Source organism: Oryctolagus cuniculus, chromosome 2, assembly GCF_051225735.1.
Source record: "Oryctolagus cuniculus isolate XC-2025 breed Fujian yellow rabbit chromosome 2, ASM5122573v1, whole genome shotgun sequence".
In the NCBI taxonomy this organism is placed as follows: Eukaryota; Metazoa; Chordata; class Mammalia; order Lagomorpha; family Leporidae; genus Oryctolagus; species Oryctolagus cuniculus.
In genome coordinates, this window is record NC_142868.1 from 146,143,021 (window position 1) to 146,166,141 (window position 23,121).

The 23,121-nt window shown below is 42.4% G+C and overlaps 1 protein-coding gene across 15 annotated transcripts in view; it reads left to right on the forward strand.

Annotated features, from left to right (window-relative positions):
- FAM161A (FAM161 centrosomal protein A) overlaps positions 1–16,208 on the forward strand; it is a 28,747-nt gene extending 12,539 nt beyond the window's left edge. For 3 of the 15 annotated variants that reach the window (XM_008254359.5, XM_017340743.3, XM_051838198.3), the window contains 5 exons: positions 1,666–2,808; positions 3,147–3,314; positions 5,406–5,505; positions 15,034–15,188; positions 15,645–16,208. In XM_008254359.5, the coding sequence (XP_008252581.3) occupies positions 1,666–2,808; positions 3,147–3,314; positions 5,406–5,505; positions 15,034–15,188; positions 15,645–15,780 (1,702 nt within the window). In that variant the 3' untranslated portion in view covers positions 15,781–16,208. Of the gene's footprint in view, positions 1–1,665; positions 2,809–3,146; positions 4,156–5,405; positions 5,655–15,033; positions 15,189–15,644 lie in introns of those variants that run through there. The other 12 variants (XM_051838204.3, XM_089326383.1, XR_016229339.1 and 9 more) reach the window with 10 other exon arrangements.
- Positions 16,209–23,121: the final 6,913 nt, after the last annotated feature.

A 23,121-nucleotide genomic window follows, 5' to 3' on the forward strand; every position in this document is an offset into this window, starting at 1 on the left:
AATAAATAATTTCCTTTTAAAAAATAGTCTTTTGTAATATTTGAATTAACACGAGCTCATTAAAGATATGTACAAAGAGTTCAGCCTTGGACGCATGAGTCTGATTTCCATTTTCAAGATAGTCTGTAATTTCAAGCCCCATTTCTGCTGTGAACCTCTCACTTTGAAACTTAACACACAAGTCCCTTAACTCATCCAGTCCAATGTGCAGCTTTGTGCACCAGACCTTACCTGGGTATTGAAGAGTCAAAGAAAAATGCCCTCAAGGAGCTCAAAGATAGGCTGAGGACCTGACATTGCTTTGCACATGATGTAACTCAGTGTTCCAGAAACAGAGGAGAGTAGGCAGCCGAAACCGTGTATGCAAAGGCGCAGTGGCGTGAGAAATCAGGGTGTTTGTGAGGATTTCACGGAACTGGGTATGACTGAAGAACGGTGACTGGGGCTTTAGGGAGTAGTAAGAGGTAAGACTGGACAGGTAGGCAGGGCTAGTCTCTTTTCTTCCAAAGATTGATTGATTTGAAAGGCAGAGTTAGAAGGAGAGAGGGACTTGAACCAGTACACATATGGAGTGCCTGCATAGCAGTCAGTGGCTTAACCTGCTGCACCATAACACCAGCTCCAGGGCTTTATAGTCTAGACTGTTTTTGTTTTTTAAATTTTTATTGATTAGAGAGGTAGACAGAGTAAGAGCCTCTGTCTTTTGGTTGAATTCCAAAAGCTTGAGGCAGTATGGTTGGCTTGAAACTCAAGCCGGGTCTCCCACGTGGATAGCAAGAACCCAAGTAGCCATTACTGCTGCCATCCAGGTCTGCATTAGTAGGAAGCTGGATTCAAGAGCTGGAGCCAGGAAGTGAAGCTAGAAAATCCTCTCTGGGACATTTTTACAGCATTTTGTGGGTGTCTCAGTTGGCATCTTAACTGGTAGGCCAAAACCCTGCTTCCACACTTTCTTATTGCAATAATGAGGACTCATTAAAAAGTTCAAAGCAAGGGATTGATGTGATCAGAAATATATTTCAGGATGGTGGTTCTCAACATGGAGAAGTTAACAGAAGGTAGGTGAAAGGAGCCTCTATTGTCTCAAGTGCCTCTCCTGGGAAATGAGGGAGTTGAGTTAGATAGTTTACAGCCATCTCCCAGTGCTCTTCCAAATAAAAGTGGTAATTTTTACAAGCCTTGGTTAGCTCCATTCTCCTGATGATGCCTTGATCTTAGAATATATATACCTTGGAGCCAGGTGTGGTAGGTTAAGCCTCCACCTGCGGTACCAGCATCCTATACGGGGGCCGGTTCGTGTTCCGGCTGCTCCACTTCTGATCCAGCTCCCTGCTAATGGCCTGGGAAAGCAGTGGAGGATGGATCAAGTGCTTGGGCTCCTGCACCCATGTGGGAGACCCAGAAACTCCTGACTCCTAGCTTCTGATTGGCCCAGCTCTGGCCATTGCAGCCATTTAGGGAGTGAACCAGCAGATGGAAGACCTCTTTCTGTGTCTCTCCCTCTCTCTGTAACTCTGCCTCTCAAATCAATAAATAAATATTTAATATATATATATACACATATGCACCTCTATCTTAGCTTTATATATATATACACCTCTATCGTAGTTTTTTTATGTGGTCACATACAACTGAAAGTGTAACCTAAGTATTCTCCTCTCTTAGCTCTGTCTCAGAAAAGAACTACTATCACCCTATCTCCTTAATGACATCACTTTCAGAGCCTGATTTAGGCCGTTCTTCTTCGTACACGTCTTCTGAAGAGGAGTTGCCCAACCTAGAAAAAGACTCTCCCAGGAAAACCAGAGTGATGTCCTATGCCAAGGAGCTCATCAACAACATGTGGACAAACTTTCAGGTTAAAGATTATATTCAAGGTGAAGATGCTCACTTTCAAGCAGTTGGAAAACCAAGGAGGAGACCAAAAGAATGGGTGCCAAGGATCACAGTACCTCAGCCTTTTCAAATGATGATCAGAGAACAGAAGAAAAAAGAGACCATGAAATCTAAATCAGATATTGAAGTTGTACATAAACTGCTCAAAAAACAGGAAGAAGAGAAGGAGTTTAAGAAGTTCCGGGCCAACCCAGTCCCTGAATATGTCTTTCTCCCCCTTTATCGTGACATCGTCAAGCAGAATGAAGAACGGAGGAGGAGCACGAAGGAGAAAAACAAAGAAGCTCTGTTGGCTTCACAAAAGCCATTTAAGTTTATTGCAAGAGAGGAACAGAAGCAGGCGGCCCGGGAAAAGCAACTGAGAGACTTTTTTAAGTCTAAAAAGAAAACACATAGATTTAAAGCCAGACCAGTACCTCGATCTATTTACAGTTCAATTGCTAGTGACAAGTTAAAAGAGGAAGATCAGCATAGGAACTTCAGGGCTCCGACGAGAGCCCAGGAGCTTGTACAGAACTCCTCCCCGCTGTCTCTGAAGCCAGCTTACAGACGCTTCAGGAGCCCTGGGCATCCTGCCCAGGCTGTGCTGCTGAAGCACAAGGCGAGGAGCCAGCCTCCTGACTACGAAGACTCGCCCAAGACGTATCTGAAACTGCCCTCGGAGTACCAGGGCTCGAAACTCCTGACAGACTACGGACCATTTGATGTTCAGCCGTCCTCCAGTGCCATTAAAAGAGAGACAGTCTTGGCAGACATTAAAGCAGATGAAGAAAACTTAAAAGAAACACGTTGGCCTTACATGTCCCCAAGAAGGAAGTCACCAGTGAAGAGTGCAGGTTCAAAGCGCATGCCCTGTAACTGCAACCCTCCGATGCCCACGGCCTCTTCCAGAGCCCGAGGAGAAGCCATCAGGTAAACAGCCAGGATCCGAGCAGTGCGTGCAGCTCTGTAAAAAATCCTTCCGTGTGGAATTTGAAAATGTTAACTCCTGTTGTTTCTGTGAGATATTTTACTATGTAATGTATAACATTTTGTCAGAAGGTTTGTTCTAAGAAATGAATAGATTTTCCATTTTATGAATTTCCGGGGATAGGTTGCAGTCAGCCTTGATTGGATTTCCTGTTTCACAAGTCAGATCTTCTCCAAAGGTTGCCTTATTTTCCAACCTCAAAATTACCCCATGTTAAATCTTTGTTAAACAGCATTTTCCTTGGCTTAAAAGGAATTAAGCCTTAGTTTGTTGCCCTCAGGAGATCACTTGAGGAAAAGAAAATGTTGGAAGAAGAGAGAAATCGGCTCCTAACTAAGCAGAAGCAAAGAATGAAAGAAATGCAGAAACTCCTGACAACCCGGGCTAAGGCTTATGACTCACATCAAAGTTTAGCTCAGATGTCTAAATCCAGAGTTAAATATCTCAGGTATCATGAAAGAATCTTAAACTTCCAGAACACTGGTTTTCAAACTTTTTTTTCTATAATTAGGGTTAGGGTTAGGATACTAAGATATAAACAGATTGAGAATGGTTTCAGTGTTTTAGTTTATGGATTCAAGTTTTTATCATTTATACCACACACACACACACACACACACACACACACTTCATGGTGAGAACCAGCATGTATAAGGGGTCATCAAAAAGTTTATGGAACATGTGTATGCTCAAAAAAATCTTTGTACGGATTTCAATTTTTATTTTGTACCAAAATAAGCTTATCTTTTAATTTCATTTTTCCACAAACTTTTTGATGTGCCTTTGTATGCTCATCTCTTTGGTGAGAACCATGAAGCTATGTTAATGAACAGAAACATCTTGTGGCCATCGTTAGTAGCTGTAATCTTATGATGTCAGCATCTTATCTTTTTGTATGTTATTTTTGGTTGTACAATTCAGTGTTGAGAAAAATCCTGATTCACACAGATAAAACCCTTTTCTAATTACTTGTCCTGTAATCTCAGGATATTTTTCAATAAATGTACATTACAGAGCTTTGTTCTAAGGTATGCACAAAATCTGATAGCACTAATTGACACATTGAGATTAATTAACATCAGTTATGTGATGAACTAATACACATGTGTTAATGTTTAGTAGTATGTGTTGCATTTTTATTAGTTTCAATATAAAAAAATTCACAGAACCCCTAGAATCCCTTCACAGAGCACTAGAATTCAGTAGTACAAAGTTTGAAAACCAGTGTTCCAGATGTTACACATTAACATGTTCATGTTTAAGTAGGAAAATATCTCCCTCAAAGCCAGGTAAGTAATCTAATTTATTTCTAATCTGATTTATGAAAACATATATATGTGTGTGTGTATATATATATATACTTTATGTAAATTGTTTTAATTATAGAGTATTCATTTGTAATATAGCATTAATATTTTTTATCATGAATACTCCTTTATAATGTAGCATTAATCCATTGATAGAGAGAGGTTAATTTGGTGAACTTAGGCAAGAAATTAATTGACAATATACTATTTTTTTTTAAATTTATTTGACAGGTAGAGTTATAGACAGTGAGAGAGAGAGACAGAGAGAAAGGTCTTCCTTTTTCCATTGGTTCACTCCCCAAATGGCTGCTATGGCCAGCGTGCTGCGCCAATCCAAAGCCAGGAGCCAGGGGCTTCCTCCTGGTCTCCCATGGGGTGCAGGGCCTAAGGACTTGGGCCATCCTCCACTGCCCTCCTGGGCCACAGCAGAGAGCTGGATTGGAAGAGGAACAGCCGGGACTAGAACCCGGTGCCCATATGGGATGCCGGCACCGCAGGCGGAGGATTAACCAAGTGAGCCGCGGCGCCAGCCCTGACAATATACTAATTACTCTTCGGTAGTAAACTAGCTTTTTTGTAATACCAACTTGTATATAATTAAGCATCATTTTAAAATATAATTTTTTCTCTAATCCATGAAATCTCATTATCTTGATAGTGTTAATATATCTTACATAGACAAAATAGCATAGTTAATAGGATCTTGTCCAAAGATTAAGTATACTTAGGGTAAATCTGTATTTTAGTTCCTTTTCCTCTGTGTATTCTATTCTTAGAATCTTCTTCCCTGATCTGTTCCCATTTAATTAACTTTGGCAATAACCTTTAGGAGATCTCATTAAGGGTAAAAAGTCAGAGTAGGTCTTGTTTTCAGAAGAAATCCCTTAAAGAGAAGGTATCTAATTTGGACTGAGTTTCTTGGTTTTATATACTTAGAAACTAGAGAAGAGAACATTCATTTATCTCTTCAACCTAGTTTAAAACTCTTCAGTGTGTTATGCCTTGAAGATTTCAGAAGTCAATGTACCCACTCTGTTCCTAGGGCATAAAATGTGTGTTCTCAGAACCTGAAATGTTTACTCTGCCTTCTATGGGAATTTACCAGTCTAGAAAAAAGAAGTGAGGTAAACTGTAAACTATGCTCATGAATTTAGATTTGTCCTCTAAGCTAGGTGTTTTGTATGCTTGTAGATGACTTTTTTTATAATTCCATTCCTTTTATTTGATTTTAGAAAGAGTGAAAAGGAAAGAATGAGACAATACCGACAAGAACTAGAAGAAAGAGAAGAAAAATTAAAAATGAGGCCACTACTCTTTGAAAGAGTTGCTCAGGTTGTGTTTGTTGGAATTTAAGAGCTACTGTCAGCAAACCCCCCTCTCCTTTTTTTTTAATTAACATCTCTAGCTCCTAAACTTACAGTCCGTTTTTCCTATGTGTTAAAGAGGTACATTATTCATCAAATCAGCCAAATAATTTTGCTTAATATCTGAGCACTGAATCTTGTTGTTGATGAGGCACATAAGCTTGATAAAGAACATACTGCTAACCCAATTATTCCCACAATACTAGTTTCACAACCTGTTTTTAGTGGCTGGTCTTTTTCAGTACCAACTTGGTCTAATATTCAAGTGAGGCTTTATAATAAGATTTGGAGTTCACTGAAGAATTAAAAAATGAAACAAAATTGCTGATTGAATCAGATTCATTTCTTTTTTTTTTTTTAAGTGAGTCTGTAATTCATTTTTCTGTGAACTAAACTACTAAAAGGACTTCCTTTCTACAGGAAAAATAAACTGTGATCTTATAGACAGAGGACCCTCATGCTACTAAATTTATACTCAGTTTTTCAGTCTTTATCAATTTTAGGTCATCTTCTCCTTTGTCCCCATAAGGGAGGGGTTTGTAAGGGTGACATGGCTTAACAACAACAGACAAAATCCCTTGAGGCTCAAGCTGTTACAGTTGGACAATCGACAGCACTGGCCTGTGGCAGATGAGCATAGTTGCAGGACTGTGCTTGTACCTGTCAGGGACTCACTGAGGATTATGGGCATGTGTTGTGGGTGAATCTGCACATTACAGTCTTTCAGAGTTAAAGTTATCTTTTAACTTGCTGAATTGGATATAAATTTAGGCAGTGCATCTCATTTCATGGAGTGGATTTTTATTTTTTTAAACATCTCAGTTTCAACTTTAGGGAAAAAAACCATTTTAAGCTGTTCTGTATTATATACCATAGAGTGACTTTTGGCTCAAAGAAACCCTGAACTGCAAGTTTTTATATCTCGTTCTCTGGTAACCTCTACTCATTTTTCCCATCTGCATCTCAACATTCTTTTTCCCGCAGCTGAATCCTACTCTTGATTCCCTGCTTTGGTTGGGGGTATAATTTATATGAATGGGTCCTTTTCTTCCTAAATAATCCTTGGATCTGCCCTCCACCATCTCTGCTGGTGAAATGCTGGGTGAAACTGTTACTTCCTGTATGAATTACTACAATAATTTGATGAGTCCTGCTGCCTTGCCCTTTGCAAAGCCATCTATGGTATCTTCATTTTGCCATTCCTGTTCTGCTGCCAGCATGTTGGCCCTGGGTAGGCAGTTAATTCTTGATAACAGTGCCAGTCATCCATTCTCACTGATTACCATTTTCAGTGAATGGTATCAGGGAGTCTTGTCTTTAATTTCTCTAAACAATGCCATAAAGTACATCTCCCATATTATAGATGAAGAAACTGAAGTTCAAGGAAGGTAAGTAACTTTAAAATTCTATAGTTAGTAAATGGTAGAACTGGGATTGAAACCCAGATTGGCTTGTCTCAAACACTTAACTGTAAACTGTCCTGCTCCCTCCCAGAAGGTAAATCCGTGAGTCTTAGCCTGGAATGCAGACTTGTCCTTGATCCCTGTTCCCCTCTTTGTCTGTTGCTGCCGTCTTCCTGTTCCTATCTCCTGTCCTGTCACCCTTTACTCTTACATCATACCAAACTCTTAGTGGACTGCTGGTTCCAAACTTGAAGTCTTTATTTGTGCTGTGTCAGAACGTTCTGAGAAGTCTTTTTCTGTCCTAGTCTTCTTGTACAGTCACGTCTTGGACCATTTCTCCAGGTTTGGTCGGGTGCCCTTCTCTGTTCTCTGACCAGCCTGTACACATGTCTGTCTTCTGCCACTGCTACAGAGTGGTCTCTATTCCCTTCTAGGTAGGTAATTTTAAGGGGAGGTGTGGAATCATTTTACCTAGCACCTAAGATGACGTCTGACACAGGGGCAACATCAATAAGCATTTGTTGAACCTATACTGAACAATTATGATCAATCAGCCAGATAATGACCTTCCATTTTCTTTGTGAGTTTAGGCCAGGCAGAGAGCACTACTCTGACATATTAATGATGAGGTTTTGCTTTATTAAGCAATTTTGTCATGCTGTGAATTGGAAAATATGACAAAATAAATAATACATATGATATTGAACCCATACTGGTGTCAGGCTGTTAGCCTGGCAGTTGAGGCACCAATGCAGACACTCATGTCCTACATCAAAATACCTGGGTTTGATTCCTGGTTCTGGCTCCTGATACAGCTTCCTGCTGCTGCAGGTCCAAGGAAGCAGCATGGGAGACCTGGATTAAGTTGTGGGTTATGTGCTTTGCCCTGGCCCAGCCCCAGATGTTGAGGCATTTGGGGAATAAACTAGAGGGTGAGAACACTCTATCTCACCATCTCTCTCAAATAAATTTTAAAAAGAAATTAAACTCATAAGGAAATTTTATATATTGAAAACATTAATTTGTTCAGAGTTTATCATATTTTTATATAGAAAACTGCAACAAACAAAAGTATATCCCTTAAAGAAGCACATAACTTTAATGAGTTGAGTCCCTTGTTAAGTGACTAATCCTATTTCTCTCTGTCTCTCTCTCTCTCACTGTCTAACTGCCTGTCAAAAAAAAAAAAAGTGACTAATCCTGGAGTTGAATGGAACTTCAATATTATTTGTTATACACACAAGGCATAGAAAATTAATTTGCTACATAGATGATGCTTGAAACAGAAACTTCAGCTTTACATGAACAATCAGAATGGAGAAGCTTGTGCAGTGCTGGCCATAGCGGCCCTTTGGGGGGGGGGGGTAACCAATGGAAGGAAGACCTTTCTCTCCTCTGTCTCTCTCTCTCTCTCACTGTCTAACTCTGCCTGTCAAAAAAAAAAAAAAAAAAAGAATAAGAATAAGAATGGAGAAGCTTGTAAAATCTAAAACAGTGGACCTCATAAAAGTTGAGGGTAGAGGCTGGGGAAGAGTAGGGGACCTAGGTTAGTTTTATAGCTAATATTTCTTCTCCCACTTTTGGTCCTCACATATGCTCTTCCCTTCACCTAAAAAACTTTTCTTTCCTCCCGCACTTCCTGCCTCCAAAGACAGCTTGTCACAAAATAAGTTTTCAGTAATTATTAAATAAATGAAAGAGTTACTACAAATTAAACTTTCGGTTGCAAAAAAAATTTTTTTTCCTTCAAACTAGGGCATTGATTTTAGACAAATTTTTGTCATCAATTGTTTATTTCTAGAGAAACAAAGCTAATTTTTTTTCAGAGCCTTTGTTAGTAAAATAATGCTGTTTGTTAACCTGGGTGATAGCCATATAAGTATTGATCTGTAATTATTCTTTATAGCCTACCTAGATTTTATATTCTTTTATGATTGTGTAAAGATACCTGGAAAAAGCAGTAAGAAAATTTCATAGGAATATTGTTAAGAGAGTTCTTTTATTTTATGTGCCTACTACAAAAAATTTCTCTTTACCATATTCCTTGATCCATCAATATTGAGAAAAAAAATCATCAGTATTGTTATTTTTATGATGTAGAAGAAGCAAGGGATATAGCAAGTTGTCTTAGCTGTTTTTTGAAATTCATGCTTTACAGTTGTTTTTTAATGTATAAACAATTTATCTAACTATTTGTTTGTAAGGCAGAGAGACAGAGATATAGATAGAGGATGAGAGCTTACAGTTACTGGTTCACTCATATGCCCGCAGCAGCCAGAGCCAGGAACCATGAATTCAATCTAGGTCTCCTGTATAGGTGGCAGTAACCCCAGTACTTGGGTTACCTGCTGCCTCCAAATGTATACATTGGAGGAAAGCTGGAATAGGGAGCATGAGGCAGTAATAGAAACTAGGCACACCTATATGGGAAATGGACACCTTAACAAGGAGATCAAATACCCAGCTCCAGATAGTTCTGTTGTTAACCTTTACTTTTTACTAATATTGTCTTTGAAATGTTTAATCTAATGTTAATTATATTTACTTTTTTTTTTTTTTTTGACAGGCAGAGTGGACAGTGAGAGAGAGACAGAAAGGTCTTCCTTTTGCTGTTGGTTCACCCTCCAGTGGCCGCCACGGCTGGCCTACCGCGCTGATCCGAAAGCAGGAGCCAGGTGCTTCTCCTGGTCTCCCATGGGGTGCAGGGCCCAAGCACCTGGGCCATCCTCCACTGCACTCGCAGGCCACAGCAGAGAGCTGGCCTGGAAGAGGGGCAACCGGGACAGAATCCAGCACCCCGACTGGGACTAGAACCCGGAGTGCTGGCGCCGAAAGGCGGAGGATTAGCCTGTTGAGCCGCGGCGCCGGCCAATTATATTTACTTTCATTTGACTTTTTAAATTTTTTTTTTTGACAGGCAGAGTTAGACAGAGAGACAGAGAGAGAGAGAGTCTTCCTTTGCCGTTGGTTCACCCTCCAATGGCCGCTGCGGCCAGCACACCGCACTGATCAGAAGGCAGGAGCCAGGAGCCAGGTACTTATCCTGGTCTCCCATGGGGTGCAGGGCCCAAGCACTTGGGCCATCCTCCACTGCACTCCTGGGCCACAGCAGAGAGCTGGCCTGGAAGAGGGGCAACCGGGACAGAATCTGGCGCCCCGACCGGGACTAGAACTGGTGTGCCGGCGCTGCAAGGCGGAGGATTAGCCTAGTGAGCCACGGCGCCGGCCGTCATTTGACTTTTAAATATGAAAGTTTATATCTGTAGAAGCTTGTCTTCTTTATATCTTTAGTTGAAACACTGAGTATATTTTGTCTTTTGTGTAGCTTTTTAATGATATGTGGTATAATTATAGTTACTGTTTTGTGTTCCTTGCTAATTTTAGCATCTGTGTTATCTCAGTATTACTTTTTTAATTTATTTATTTGACAGGTAGAGTTATAGACAGAGAGAGAGAGAGAGAGAGAGAGAGAGAGACAGAAAGAAAGGTCTTCCCTCCGTTGGTTCACTCCCCAAATGGCCGCTGTGGTCGGCGCTGTGCTGATCCGAAGCCAGGAGCCAGGTGCTTCCTCATGGTCTCCCATAGGGTGCAGGGGCCCAAGAACTTGGGCCATCCTCCACTGCCCTCCTGGGCCACAGCTGAGAGCTGGACTGGAAGAGGAGCAACTGGGACTAGAACTGGTGCCCATATAGGATGCCGGCGCCACAGGCAGAGGATTAACCTACTGTGCCACAGTGCCGGCCTCTTGCTTCATGTTTTTAAAAACATGTTAAGTGGAATGAAAGCAGTGTTTGGGGATAATTTTCTCTCACTATTGAGGCAAAATTCTACATACTGTACCCACCGTCCTGAGATTTATCAATTGTTCCAGCTGGATAGTGAGGGCAGTCCTCCTCTCAGCTCTCTGTAAGCCTTGTTGTTATTTTCTCTAGTCCCAGTCCTAGCAGTGTCTTCACCTGCACACCCTGAGTAGTACCCTGCAGGATGAGCATCCTCTGCAGAGCTCCACAACTGTCAGCAGCTTTGCTCTCTCCAATACTGTGCCCTCTAAACTCCTGCCTTCTGGTCCTCCCATATTGGTGGTTCATACTCTCAGCTAGGGCATCATCAAGCTTTGCCTGGTTTTCCCTTTTCTGAACCCTGGTTTGGACACTGTCCCAAGGAAATAACCTGAACAACTGCACAGCTCACGTCATATCCTCCCAGTCTCAGGGGTATTTTCCTTTGTTTCGTGATATTCAGTATCTTGAAACTCATTGTTTCTGATAATCGTTCCAATTCTTTTGTTTGTTCCACAAAGGAGTGTAAATACTTTTTGTTTAGAAGTAAAAATCACTGTTCTTTTTTTTAAAAGACCAAAGTGTGGGGGCGGGGGAGAAAGATAAGAATCTTCCACCCCCTTGTACATTCCCCAAATGGCCGCAGTGGCAGGGACTGGGCCAGGCCAAAGTCAAGAGCCAAGAGCTTCCTTGGGGTCTCCCGTGTAAGTGGCAGGGGCCCAAATAGTTGGTTCATCTGCTGCTGCTTTCCCAGGCCATTAGCATGGGGCTGGATTGACTGGAGCAGCCTGGATACAAACCATCGCCAATATCTGATGCCAGCTTTGCAGTTAGTGACTTAAACTTGTGCCACATCAAGCAGCCCCTGAAGTTCACTTTTTAACCATGCGTTAATCCCAGACACAGTACTGCACTCCTAGGAGGACCTTTAAAAGAGAGCTCACTTTCTTCTCCCAACTTCCCCACGTGTACAAGCTGAATTAATATAGAGTGTCTTGAAGCACATCATTCTTATTAGAAGTGTTGCAAAAGTAGCACCTTCCATGAATCTCTTCCAGTCACTCTGTTGAGTGACAGAATCCTCTGAGGCCAGGACCCTCCAGGACATCAGGACAGAGGTTTTTGTTAAAGAATATGGTTTTACTCCTGTGACACTGGCATCCCATATCAGAGCTCTGGTTTGAGTCACAGCTGCTCCACTTCCAATTCTACTCCCGCTAATGCTCCAGTTGCCTCTCCACGAAACTGAATTTCCTCCTCCCGGTCGTCTCCCTACGGTTCTTTTTTATGGTGAAATATTTGTTCCAATTAGGAGCAGTTACACATTATTCACCTTGATGTAAAATATTAGAAAAGATTATTCTGTGTACAGAGTGGCTGTGACAGTGACTCATCATGTTTGGTTAACATAAATTAGTGCTTTTTTTTCCAGCCTGTTTTGCTGTGACTGTTGCTGCTAATTAACAGTTGTTTGATAGATTCACTTGCAGCTCTATGCATTGCCCATTTAGAAGAGTTAATTGTGGTCTCGTGGCTGTTGAGTTATCCCCCAGCAGAATATGCTGAGGATCTATTGCAAAACAAACCATATTGTCCTGTTTCTTAGAAATCCCAGGACTTATTAACTGAACAAATGTTAAATTGAATTTTAAACCAAATTCAGATGCAGGCTTGCTAGCATTACCTTTGATTAGTGTTTTTTTAATCTCTCTTATATTTAACTTGCTTAAATCAGAGTATACTGTTAATGCATACAGAGTTAGGTTTGGGTTTTTTTTTTTATTCCTCTGTGCAGCCTTTGGCGCATGGTTCTCATTTCTTTGTCCTGTCTTTCAGTTTACCAAGCTTGTCTGTTGGTATTCACAACCTGTGGATGCATTTTTAATTTTCTGAAAATTGTTACTCATAGTGGATCCTTTGAGAAGTAGTTTGAGTGCTTCTTTTTCTGTTTCCCACAGTACCAGAAAATGCACGGATGATAGCTTTATCGATTGCAATCTGTCTTTGCTATTTGGTTTCTCGTGTGGAGCACCAAACCCCGTGGTCCCTCATTCTGCTGGCATCCCTGGGTTAAGCGGATAGCTGATAACTGCATTGCTGAAGTCAGGTGGAGGCCACCTTCAGACTCCCACACGACCACTGCTGCTTAGAGCAGCAGGATGGGGTGGGAGGAACCAGGAAATAGACGAGAGATTTGGCTCCACAGTCACTAGCCTTGTGACCCTAAGTGAACCATTTAACCTCTGAAGGAGGGTCATTGTTTCCTTATGCCCACGTAGAATGTGTTCTCATCGGTGTGTTGGAACCTGGTCAGTCTCTCCCTTTGCTTTGGTTGAAGACCCAGAGAGCAGTTCTTAGCCCTGTGCCCGTTCAGATCCACTAACAGGGGCTAGAGTGGACTAGACCTGAGCCACCCAGTCATCTTACGGCTCGTGACACCTGTGGCCTCAGGAGCTATAATGCCTTCGATTTGCTCCAGGTGTGTAAGAGTCATCCTAACTCAACAGATCCCAAAGCCAGAGGTTTGAATCCAGCTCTGAATCTGTGTTTTTTCTGCCGTATGCCCTCTGCCACAGAGCAAAGATAACAATGCTGAAGATTTTATCGTCTTTGACAGATTACAGTAGGCATATAAATTGAAGAACCTTCTGACAACTATCACATGAATTTATTCTCCCATTTATCTATTTAAGAGGCAAAAAAAGACCTCCTATCCTATGGTTCATTCCCTAAAAGCCCACTATGGCTGGGACCAGGCCTGGCCAAAGCTGGAAGCTGGGGACTTCATCCAGTTCTTCCACGTGGATGGCAGAAATCGAAATCAATTACTTGAGCCATCACCAGTGCCTCCCAGGTCTGCACGTGCAGGAAGCTGGAATTAGAAGAAAAGCCAGGTATCAAGCCCAGGTACTCTGATACGAGATAAGAATATCTTAACCATTAGGCCAAATGCCAGTGCTGAAATTACCTTCTTACTGATTTTTCCAGGTATCTTTATACAGTCATAAAAGTATATGAAACGTAGGTAGTGTGTAAAAAATAATTACAGGCCAAAACTCATGTGTTACCACCCAGGTTAACAAATAGATTGCCAGCATGGCAGTAACCCTGTGCCCCTTCCAGATCTCAGCCTCCTACCTTTCCCACAGAGGTTCCACCATTCTAACTTTTGTGATAGGCATTTCCTGTTTTTCTTCTCAGTTTTACTACCTGCATAACTGCAAACAATATGGTTTAGTTTCGACTGTTCTTGAACTTTATGTGAATGAATCATACTATATTTGTTTGGGATTTGCTTCTTTTACTTAGTATTATGTTTTAGATTGATTTTTATTTTTCATTTTATTTGAAAGGCAGGGAGAGAGGGACAGACAGATCTTCCATCTACTGGTTTGCTTCCCAAATGCCTCCCAACAACCAGATCTGGGCCAAGCCAAAGCCAGGAGCTTAGAACTCCTTCTAGGTCTCCCACATGGGTAGCAGGAGCCCAAGCACTTGAGCCATCTTCTGCTGTCTCTTAGGAGCAGAGCTGGATTGGAAGCAAAGTAGCCAGGACTCTAACTGGCTCTTTGACATGGGATACAGGCTCCTCTAGCAGTGGCTTTACTGGCGGCTCCACAATGCCTGCCCCCAGTTAATTCATTTTCATTTCTTTATTAACTATCCATGTGGGCAGTAAATAACAACATTTACTGTGTTGTTATTTATTCATCTACCTGTTGATAGGTATCTGGACTGTTTACAGTCTTAGGATCCCACAGTTTATCCTAAGCAGTCTGCTACACATCTCCTAGGTCTCACATGTACTTTGTGTGGGTATATATCTACTAATGCAGTTGTTAATCATACAGCATGCATATTTCCTTTTTTTAAAATTATTTTATTTATTTGAATGACAGAGTTACAAAGAGAGGTAGAGACAGAGAGAAAGGTCTTCTATCCACTGGTTCACTCTCCAGATGGCCGCAATGGCCAGAGCTGTGCCGATCTGAAGCCAGGAGCCAGGAGCTTCCTCCGGGTCTCCCACACGGGTGCAGGGGCCCAAGCACTTGGGCCATATTCTACTGCTTTCCCAGGCCATAGCAGAGACCTGGATTGGAAGAGGAGCAATTGGGACTAGAACTGGCACCCATTTGGGATGCAGGCACTTCAGGCCAGGGCTTTAACCCACTGCACCACAGTGCCAGCCCCAGCATGCATATTTTCAACCAGCTGTGATTGTTAAACTTAATTTTCACTGGCGCTTTTAACCCATATATTTTAATGGAAATATAAAGTCTTTATTCTCATCTAAAAGGTTTGTCTTTCCTATAGAAAAATGCAAGGATGGCAGCAGAAAAGCATTATTCTAACACCCTAAAAGCACTAGGAATATCTGATGAGTTTGTTTCAAGGAAAGGCCAAAGTGGAAAAGTACTTGAGTGCTTCGCCAATGAAGAATCGCAAAGTTTCAGTGAAGATAAAGAAAGGTAACATATGTAAAATGAATGGTTTACCTTTGAAAAAATCTTACCTGCAAGAAAGAATAAAATTCTGTCCTATATCATTTTAAAAAGGGTTTTTTTCCTGAAAGAATACATATGAATGGTTGTAAAACATACACTGATATTTTAACGTTTGACATTCAAAATGTTAACATGGTGATGGAGTATTTTGCAGACTATGATTTCTATCTGATATAGATAACAAAAATAATAGCATTCTTTCATATGAGGTTTAAAGAGTCAGTCGCTCAAATTTGAAATAAATTAGTTTCCAGAGGAATATTTAATTTCCCAGTTGGCACTTTATAGAGCTGGTTCTCAATAAATTGGAGCTCAGACACTTGAGGAAGACTGGCTCCACGATGGCATTCATTGCAGAGTCTGTTTACCTTTAAGCTAGCTCATTTTTCCTTTCAAAGATTGATAAATTTCTTCCTCTAGCCTTCATGAAGAAGAAAAAATAGAAGAAAGAGAGAATGGGGAAGAAAGTTATTTTGTTGATGCCAACAGTCAGGATTCTTGCAAGGAAGAAGCTGAAGCTGAAGAAGAAAGTGAAGAGAAACCTGCTGAGGAATAAAACTGAGGAATCATGCAGCGAGCTCTCTGCATACTGTTTGCAGCATCAGGGCTGTCGCAGCCACATTTGTGACGTTGAGAACATCCATGGAGACAACTCAGATATGTGCGGAGCTGTTGAGCAAAGACATCTGTAGCCTAGGAGTGCTGCATCTGGCTGATTGGTCATTTGGTCACTTAGAGTAAGGCTTGGCCCATTCATTTTTTACAGTTGCTACATTTGGTCTGTTTGCAACTCTGATCTTGTATTTAAAAACAGAGACTCACAGCTGTCACCAACTGATTAGCTGTCAAAATACACATTACTTCGTTATTGTCAGTGGAAAAACATGGCTTAGTATTGAGAGCAGAAAAACGTGTTGGCCTTTGGTGACTGACCTTTTAAAAAATTCTGGAAGGCATGAATCAATAAATATTTTAAATTATAAATGTTGCCCATTCTTTTTCTCTACACTGCATTTCACAAAATGAGCTCTCAAGCTTGTGTTGCTACATATTTTAAGTTTTTTATCTGAGCCATTTTTAAAAAGGAATAAAAGGGGAAAATAGACATGCAAATTTACATTCATTTCTGCACTGAGAGTTTACTCCATACCATTATGATTTTCTCTTTTTTTAGCTCTAGTTTTTGTCTAAATTATTTTAATATGTAAGTTATTAATAGGAAAGTTTTTAAACCTTGCATAGTATTACAGATGGAAAAAAATGTGGACTCTATGAGTTATAATCCTAACTAGAGGTAAATATCCCTCTTATAAATGGTGAATTCGTACATAGTGACTTGTCCAAGGCAAATCTCCAAAGTAATTCAGGTTTAATACTTTGATGCTAGACCTAGTTGTGCTCAACTTTTTACCTATTATTGCAGACACACTTTGTCTATGCATGAAGTTAATTTGATTTTGTGAATTTACAAGTTTAAAATTTTTGTATATTGTTTACGTATTTGAAAAGCAGAGAGACAGAGGTCTCCCATCTGCTGGATCACTCCCAAATGGCCCCAGCAGCAGGGGCTACACAAGGCTGAAACTGGGGGCCGAGAACTCAATCTGGGTCTCAGTGTGGCTGGTGGGGACCCAACTCCTGGAACCATCAGCTGCCTCCTAACCTGTGCTTCAGCAGGAAGCTGAAGCTGAGAGTGCATTCAGACACAGCCATTCCAGTGTGGGTTCGGTTGTCACACGTGGCATCTTAACAGCTGTGCCAAATGCCTCCCCCGAGAATCTAAATTTTTCCTCTTTAAACAAAAAAAAAGTTTTTAATCAAATTAATTGTAAAGATGTTACAGGGTAAGACATTTTCTTTTCCAGAAACAACCAATATCCTTTAAGAAGAATGAACTAATAAAAATATGTATAATAGCAGTGTTTCCCAACAGGCAATTTATGCTTTAAATTGAAAAATAAGGTAATTTTCTCAGGGGTAAATGTTTACTGGTATTCCCCTCCTACAGTGTATGTTAAACTACTTATCATTCGATTGTAAACTCCTTGAGAGTTGGCACCATTTAAAATTTTGTCTTTGTTTCCCCTTAGTATTTAGCAATATTGTACATATGGTAAATAATAAAGATTTTAATGAGTGGAAAATATGGTCTTTAATTATACTTAAAACTATTTCAAAGTGAGTACCTATGGGATTATAATATTTCCCTTCCAGCTTATTGAGAACCTGTGAAACACAACCCACACAGTTTTTTGTGTTTTTAAGATTTATTTATTTGTGAGAGAGAGAGAGAGAGAGAGGTCTTCCATCCACTGATTCACTCCCCAAATGGCCAGAGTCGGGCCAGTCTGAAGCCAGGAGCTTCAGGATCTCCCACATGGGTGCAGAGGCTCAAGCACTTGGGCTGTCTTCCACTGCCTTTCCAGCCCATAAGCAGAGGAGCAGCTGGGACTCAAACCAGTGCCCATATAGGATGCCAGAGCCACAGGGTGAGGCTTAGCCTATTATGCTATAGCGCCGGCCCTGCCTTCTCAATTTCATAGGGAGAGTATTGGCTTTGGTCAGGGAACACATGGCTTCAGGATCAATCTTCAGTTTCCTTGTCTTAAAAAAAAAAAAAAAACGGGGCGTGGCCAGCGCCGTGGCTTACTAGGCTAATCCTCCGCCTTGCGGCGCCGGCACACCGGGTTCTAGTCCCGGTCGGGGCGCCAGATTCTGTCCCGGTTGCCCCTCTTCCAGGCCAGCTCTCTGCTGTGGCCAGGGAGTGCAGTGGAGGATGGCCCAAGTGCTTGGGCCCTGCACCCCATGGGAGACCAGGAAAAGCACCTGGCTCCTGGCTCCTGCCATCGGATCAGCGCAGTGCTGCGCCGGCTGCAGCACACCGGCCGCGGCGGTCATTGGAGGGTGAACCAACGGCAAAGGAAGACCTTTCTCTCTGTCTCTCTCTCTCTCTCACTGTCCACTCTGCCTGTCCAAAAAATAAATAAATAAATAAATAAAAACGGGGCTAATAGCTATTTTGGGTATATAAAGGATCATATGAAATATGTGCAAAATGTTTTACTTATGTGAGATACAAAATAATTAAAATATTCATTAGTTAGAAAAGAATTTTTTAAATATTTATTTATTTGAAAGAGAGATCTTCCATCGGCTTGTTCACTCCCCAAGTGGCCTCAATGGCCAGGGCAGAGCCAGGCCGAAGGCAGGAGCTTCATCCTGGTCTCCGAAATGGGTGGCAGGGGTCTAAGCACTTGGACCATCAGAAAGGACTTGGATCAGAAGTGGAGCAGCCGGGACTTGAACCAGTGTCCATATGGGATGCCAGCATGACAGGTGGCAGTTTCACTTGCTACACCACAACACCAGCCCTTGTTAGAAAAAAATTTTAAATTTATTTCAAAGGCAGAGAGAGAGATCTTCCACCCACTGATTTAATTCCCCAGATGCCCATAATACTCGAGAAAGGGACAGACTGAAAACAGGAGCTAGGAACTCAATCTAGGTCTCCCATGCTGATGGGAGAGACCCAAATACTTTAGACATCGTTACCTGCTGCCTCCCAGGGTGCACCTTAGCAGGAAGCTAAATTGAAAGTGGAAGTGAAACTGGAACCCGGGCACTCTAATATGGGAGGTGAGCTTCCCAAACAGTGACTTAAGTGCTACATTCAATGCCTGTCCTGAAGCCACTTTATTTTATTTTACTTTTTAAATTTTATTTATTTGAAAGAGTTACAGAGAGAGGGGTAGAGACAGAGAGATCTTCATCCGCTGGTTCACTCCCCAGTTGGCCACAACGGCCGAAGCTGCGCCGATCCGAAGCCAGGAGCTTCTTCCGGGTCTCCTGCATGGTGCAGGGGCCCAAGGACTTGGGCCATCTTCTGCTGCTTTCCCAGGCCATAGCAGAGACCTGGATTGGAAGTGGCACAGCCAGTACTTGAACAGCACCCATATGGGATGCTGGCACTTAGGCCAGGAGCTCGGGGAAATCACCACTTGCACAATGTGTGGAACCAACCCTGCAGTTTGGGGTTGCAGGAGGAGATGTGTCTCTCTTCAAGGATGCTTGCTACCAACAAAACCATGAGCAAATGGCTCAGATGGTCAGGGCTTTTTGGTTTTATTCCATATAGAAAAAGAATTTTTCAGGGCCAGCTCTGTGGTGCAGCAGGTTAATACCCTGGCCTGAAGTGCCAGCATCCCATATGGGCACAGGTTCTAGTCCTGGCTGCTCCACTTCCAATCCAGCTTTCTGCTGTGGCCTGGGAAAGCAGTAGAAGATGGCCCAAGTCTTTGGGCCCCTGCACCCACGTGAGAGACCTGGAGGAGGCTTCTGGCTCCTGGCTTCGGATCAGCACAGCTCTGGCCATTGCGGCCATCTGGGGAATGAACCAGCGGATGGAAGACCCCTCTTTCTGTCTCTCTCTCTGCCTCTGCCTCTCTGTAATTCTGCCTTTCAAATAAATAAATAAATCTTAGAAAAAAAATGAAGATAGAGTCAGAAAGACAAAAAGGGACAGAGAAGGAGGGAATCTTGGAGGTCATTGTAAAAACTTAGGGTTTTGTTTCTTTTTTTTTTTTTTTTTTTTTTTTTTTTTTAGTAAGATGGGGAGCCACTGGCTCTTTCTGAGTAGGGTGGCATGATCTGATAACTGAGGGTATTGTGCTGCTAGGTGAGAATGGCCTGTGGCATGGACAAAAGCAGAAGAGTCATTTCAGAGGCTTTTTAAATTACCTACATTGCAAATCTGAGATGTGTCCGATTTTAAGACACTAGCAGCTTCTACTCTCTTTACCCTCTGAACACTCCTCATGCCTCCATGCCTAATCTCCTTTTCCCTCCGTAGGTAATGTCACCCTTTCCCAACAACATCTGCAGATGAAAATTCCCAACTGCATAACTCAACCTTAGCATACTCCTTAGAGCTTCACCTTTTAATGATGAATACAACTCCAGGGCAACACGCCCAAAGCCAATCTTCCATTTCCTTGCTTTCCCATTGAGTAGCACTGCCATCCCTCAGTTGCTCAAGTCAGAAACTTTGGAGAGGCCAGTGTTGTCACACAGCGAGTTAAGCTGCCACCTGCAACACTGGCATCCCATGTTAGAGCTCCAGTTTGACTTCTGATCCAACTCCCTGCTAATGCACCTGGGAAAGCAATGAAGATGGCCCAAGTGCTTGGCTCCTGCCCCCACATGGGAGACCTGGATGGAGTTTTAGGTTTCTGGCTTCAGCCTGGCCTAGCCCTGGGTATGCATCCATTTAGGAAGTGAACCAGCAGATGGATGATTTCTCTCTCTCTCTCTCTCTCTCTCTCTCTCTCTCTCTCTCTCATCTTGCCTTTGAGAGAGAGAGAGAGAGAAACTGACTTATTATGACTTATTGAAAAAAAGAAACCTGGGAGTTGCCATCCTTGTTGACTGCTTCATTTTCCTCTTGTACCCCAGTTGTCAATGAGTCCTGTTGTAAATCCTGCTGCAGTGTTTCTATAATCAGACCACTTCTTTCTGAGTCCACTGCCCTATTCTAGTCTAAATCATTGACACCTCTCACTTTGATCAGTGGAATCCAGCCTTTTACGAGTGTGTACCCTTTGAGGAAAAGAAATTTGAGCATGCGCCTCCAATTTTTAAAATTTTTATATCATTTGGGGCCGGCGCCGCGGCTCACTAGGCTAATCCTCCGCCTTGCGGCGCCGGCACACCGGGTTCTAGTCCCGGTCGGGGCGCCAGATTCTGTCCCAGTTGCCCCTCTTCCAGGCCAGCTCTCTGCTGTGGCCAGGGAGTGCAGTGGAGAGTGGCCCAAGTACTTGGGCCCTGCACCCCATGGGAGACCAGGAGAAGCACCTGGCTCCTGGCTCCTGCCATCGGATCAGCGCGGTGCGCCGCACTAGCTGCGGTGGCCATTGGAGGGTGAACCAACGGCAAAGGAAGACCTTTCTCTCTGTCTCTCTCTCTCTCTCACTGTCCACTCTGCCTGTCAAAAAATAAAAAATAAAATAAAAAGATAAAAAAAAATTTTATATCATTTGAATGTAAATATGTTTTATATTTTATATCATTTATTTTGTATTCTCATATAAATGTATATTTATGATATATGTCTGCTGCTGTGGTAACATGATGTGCATTATAAAGCATGTACAAAAATATTTATAAGGATATTAGCATAGTAACATTATCTTATAAGTAATCTTAAAAATAGAATAATCATATAAAAGCTCCTGCTGCATCAGAAGGGGAGTGACTGTGCTTCTCTGGAAATGTTGGTCTAATGCTTTGTGGTGAAGCAGTTTGAAGGATTTGCTCTGAGTTGAGTGTGTCTCCACGACGGGCTTGAATGTCTGTCATGCTGAGAAGATACCCCACGGGGTCAGTGTTCAAGATCCAATATTCACATATGAAGAGCTTAGTGTTCATTGCGGTGGATGCAAACCCTGATTTCAATATTCTTCTTATAATTTTGAATACTTTTTGACTTGGTTCAAAGTAAGACTTGATCAGATCGCTGCTGTTTTTGTCTCCTGATGTGGCTGATTAAGAGCTCATACCGGCTATGAAATACTTGCTCGTTGCCTAGTGCTTGTGTTAATAGTATTATCCTCAAACTGAGGTTTCTTTGCAGGATTTTCTTTTTAAGCCACTTGTACATTTTGTGAGGACTGGTTTTGGAAAGCTGCTGATATAATCTGTGAAGTTTACTGACACGCACAACCTGAGGCGCATGGCAAAGTTCCACACAAACGAACCTGAAGGACCCTGTCCCAGTGTGACACCTGGCTGTCTGCAGAGTGGATCACGTGAGCAGCCAGTGACGATCCACATAGTAAAATGGCAGAACCTTTTCAGACTTCTCTTTTAGATGAGATTGTTAGGAACTTTCTGGAAAGAGTTTCTTACTCCCTTCGCACTTGTCTTTGGAAATGACTGGTCAGGGCCCCTGCAGCTGATTCCCACCTGCTTTCCCTGCTTCCCCTGTGGCCCAGGCAGGCAGTATGGACAGAGGGAAGTGCAACTGCAGGAATGTGGCTGCCAACGCAAGAGAATGAAGGGCCCGCGCTCCACGTCAGGAAGTGCACGCATATCATCAAACTTGCCAACGAGCTCAGTTCACAGGAGGACTGGGTGGAGGCAGGGTGAACCAGAATTCCCCACTCCATCGCCAACCCCAGTATCGGATGATCTTTGTGGATTTGGGCAAGGGAAAAAAGGATGCTTTTGCTGTCATTCAAGGTCACAGATGTTTTGGGATGTGACCCAGGCAGTGGGGAGAATGAAAGCAAAACAACAAGATGAGAAAATGTGTGAAAGGGAACAAGATTTCTTTGTGCAGATCAAATACAGGGCTTCAGAGGAACACAGCACTCATGCTTGGGTTGGAGGTGTGTCTGGTTCCTGCTCTGGGAGAAAGCCAGAGTGGAATGGAAGTCTCGCTGCCATCCAAGGATCCAGAGCTTGCCCTGCCTAAAGGGATGGGGCTGGGGGCAGGGAACAAGCAACCCTTGAGCTCTATGCCTCTGCAGAGCCTGCAGCTATGGGCTCCAGGGCTCAAGAAAAGAACTGCTTTTCCTGAGAATTTGGAGGATGCAAAATTTACAAGACACAAGGAAGAAGGGGAGAAGGGGTGTGTTATTTTTGTTAGGAGGATTGATTTTCCTTGGGTCAAAGGAGATATAGTGGGCAAGGGAGACAGAAAATAGGGAGAGGCTGAAGAGGGGTCTTTGGGAAACAGAGTTCAGGACGAACAGCCTCCATGTCCTTGCCTTAAGGCATCCGAGAGCAGGGCTCAGGGCCTGATTTTCCAGTCTGTGCTCTCCTCAGAAAAAAACTCTCAAAACCTTCCCAGGGCTCTTTCGTGTTTTGTTCTCTGTAATCTGTAATCTGTAGACACTTG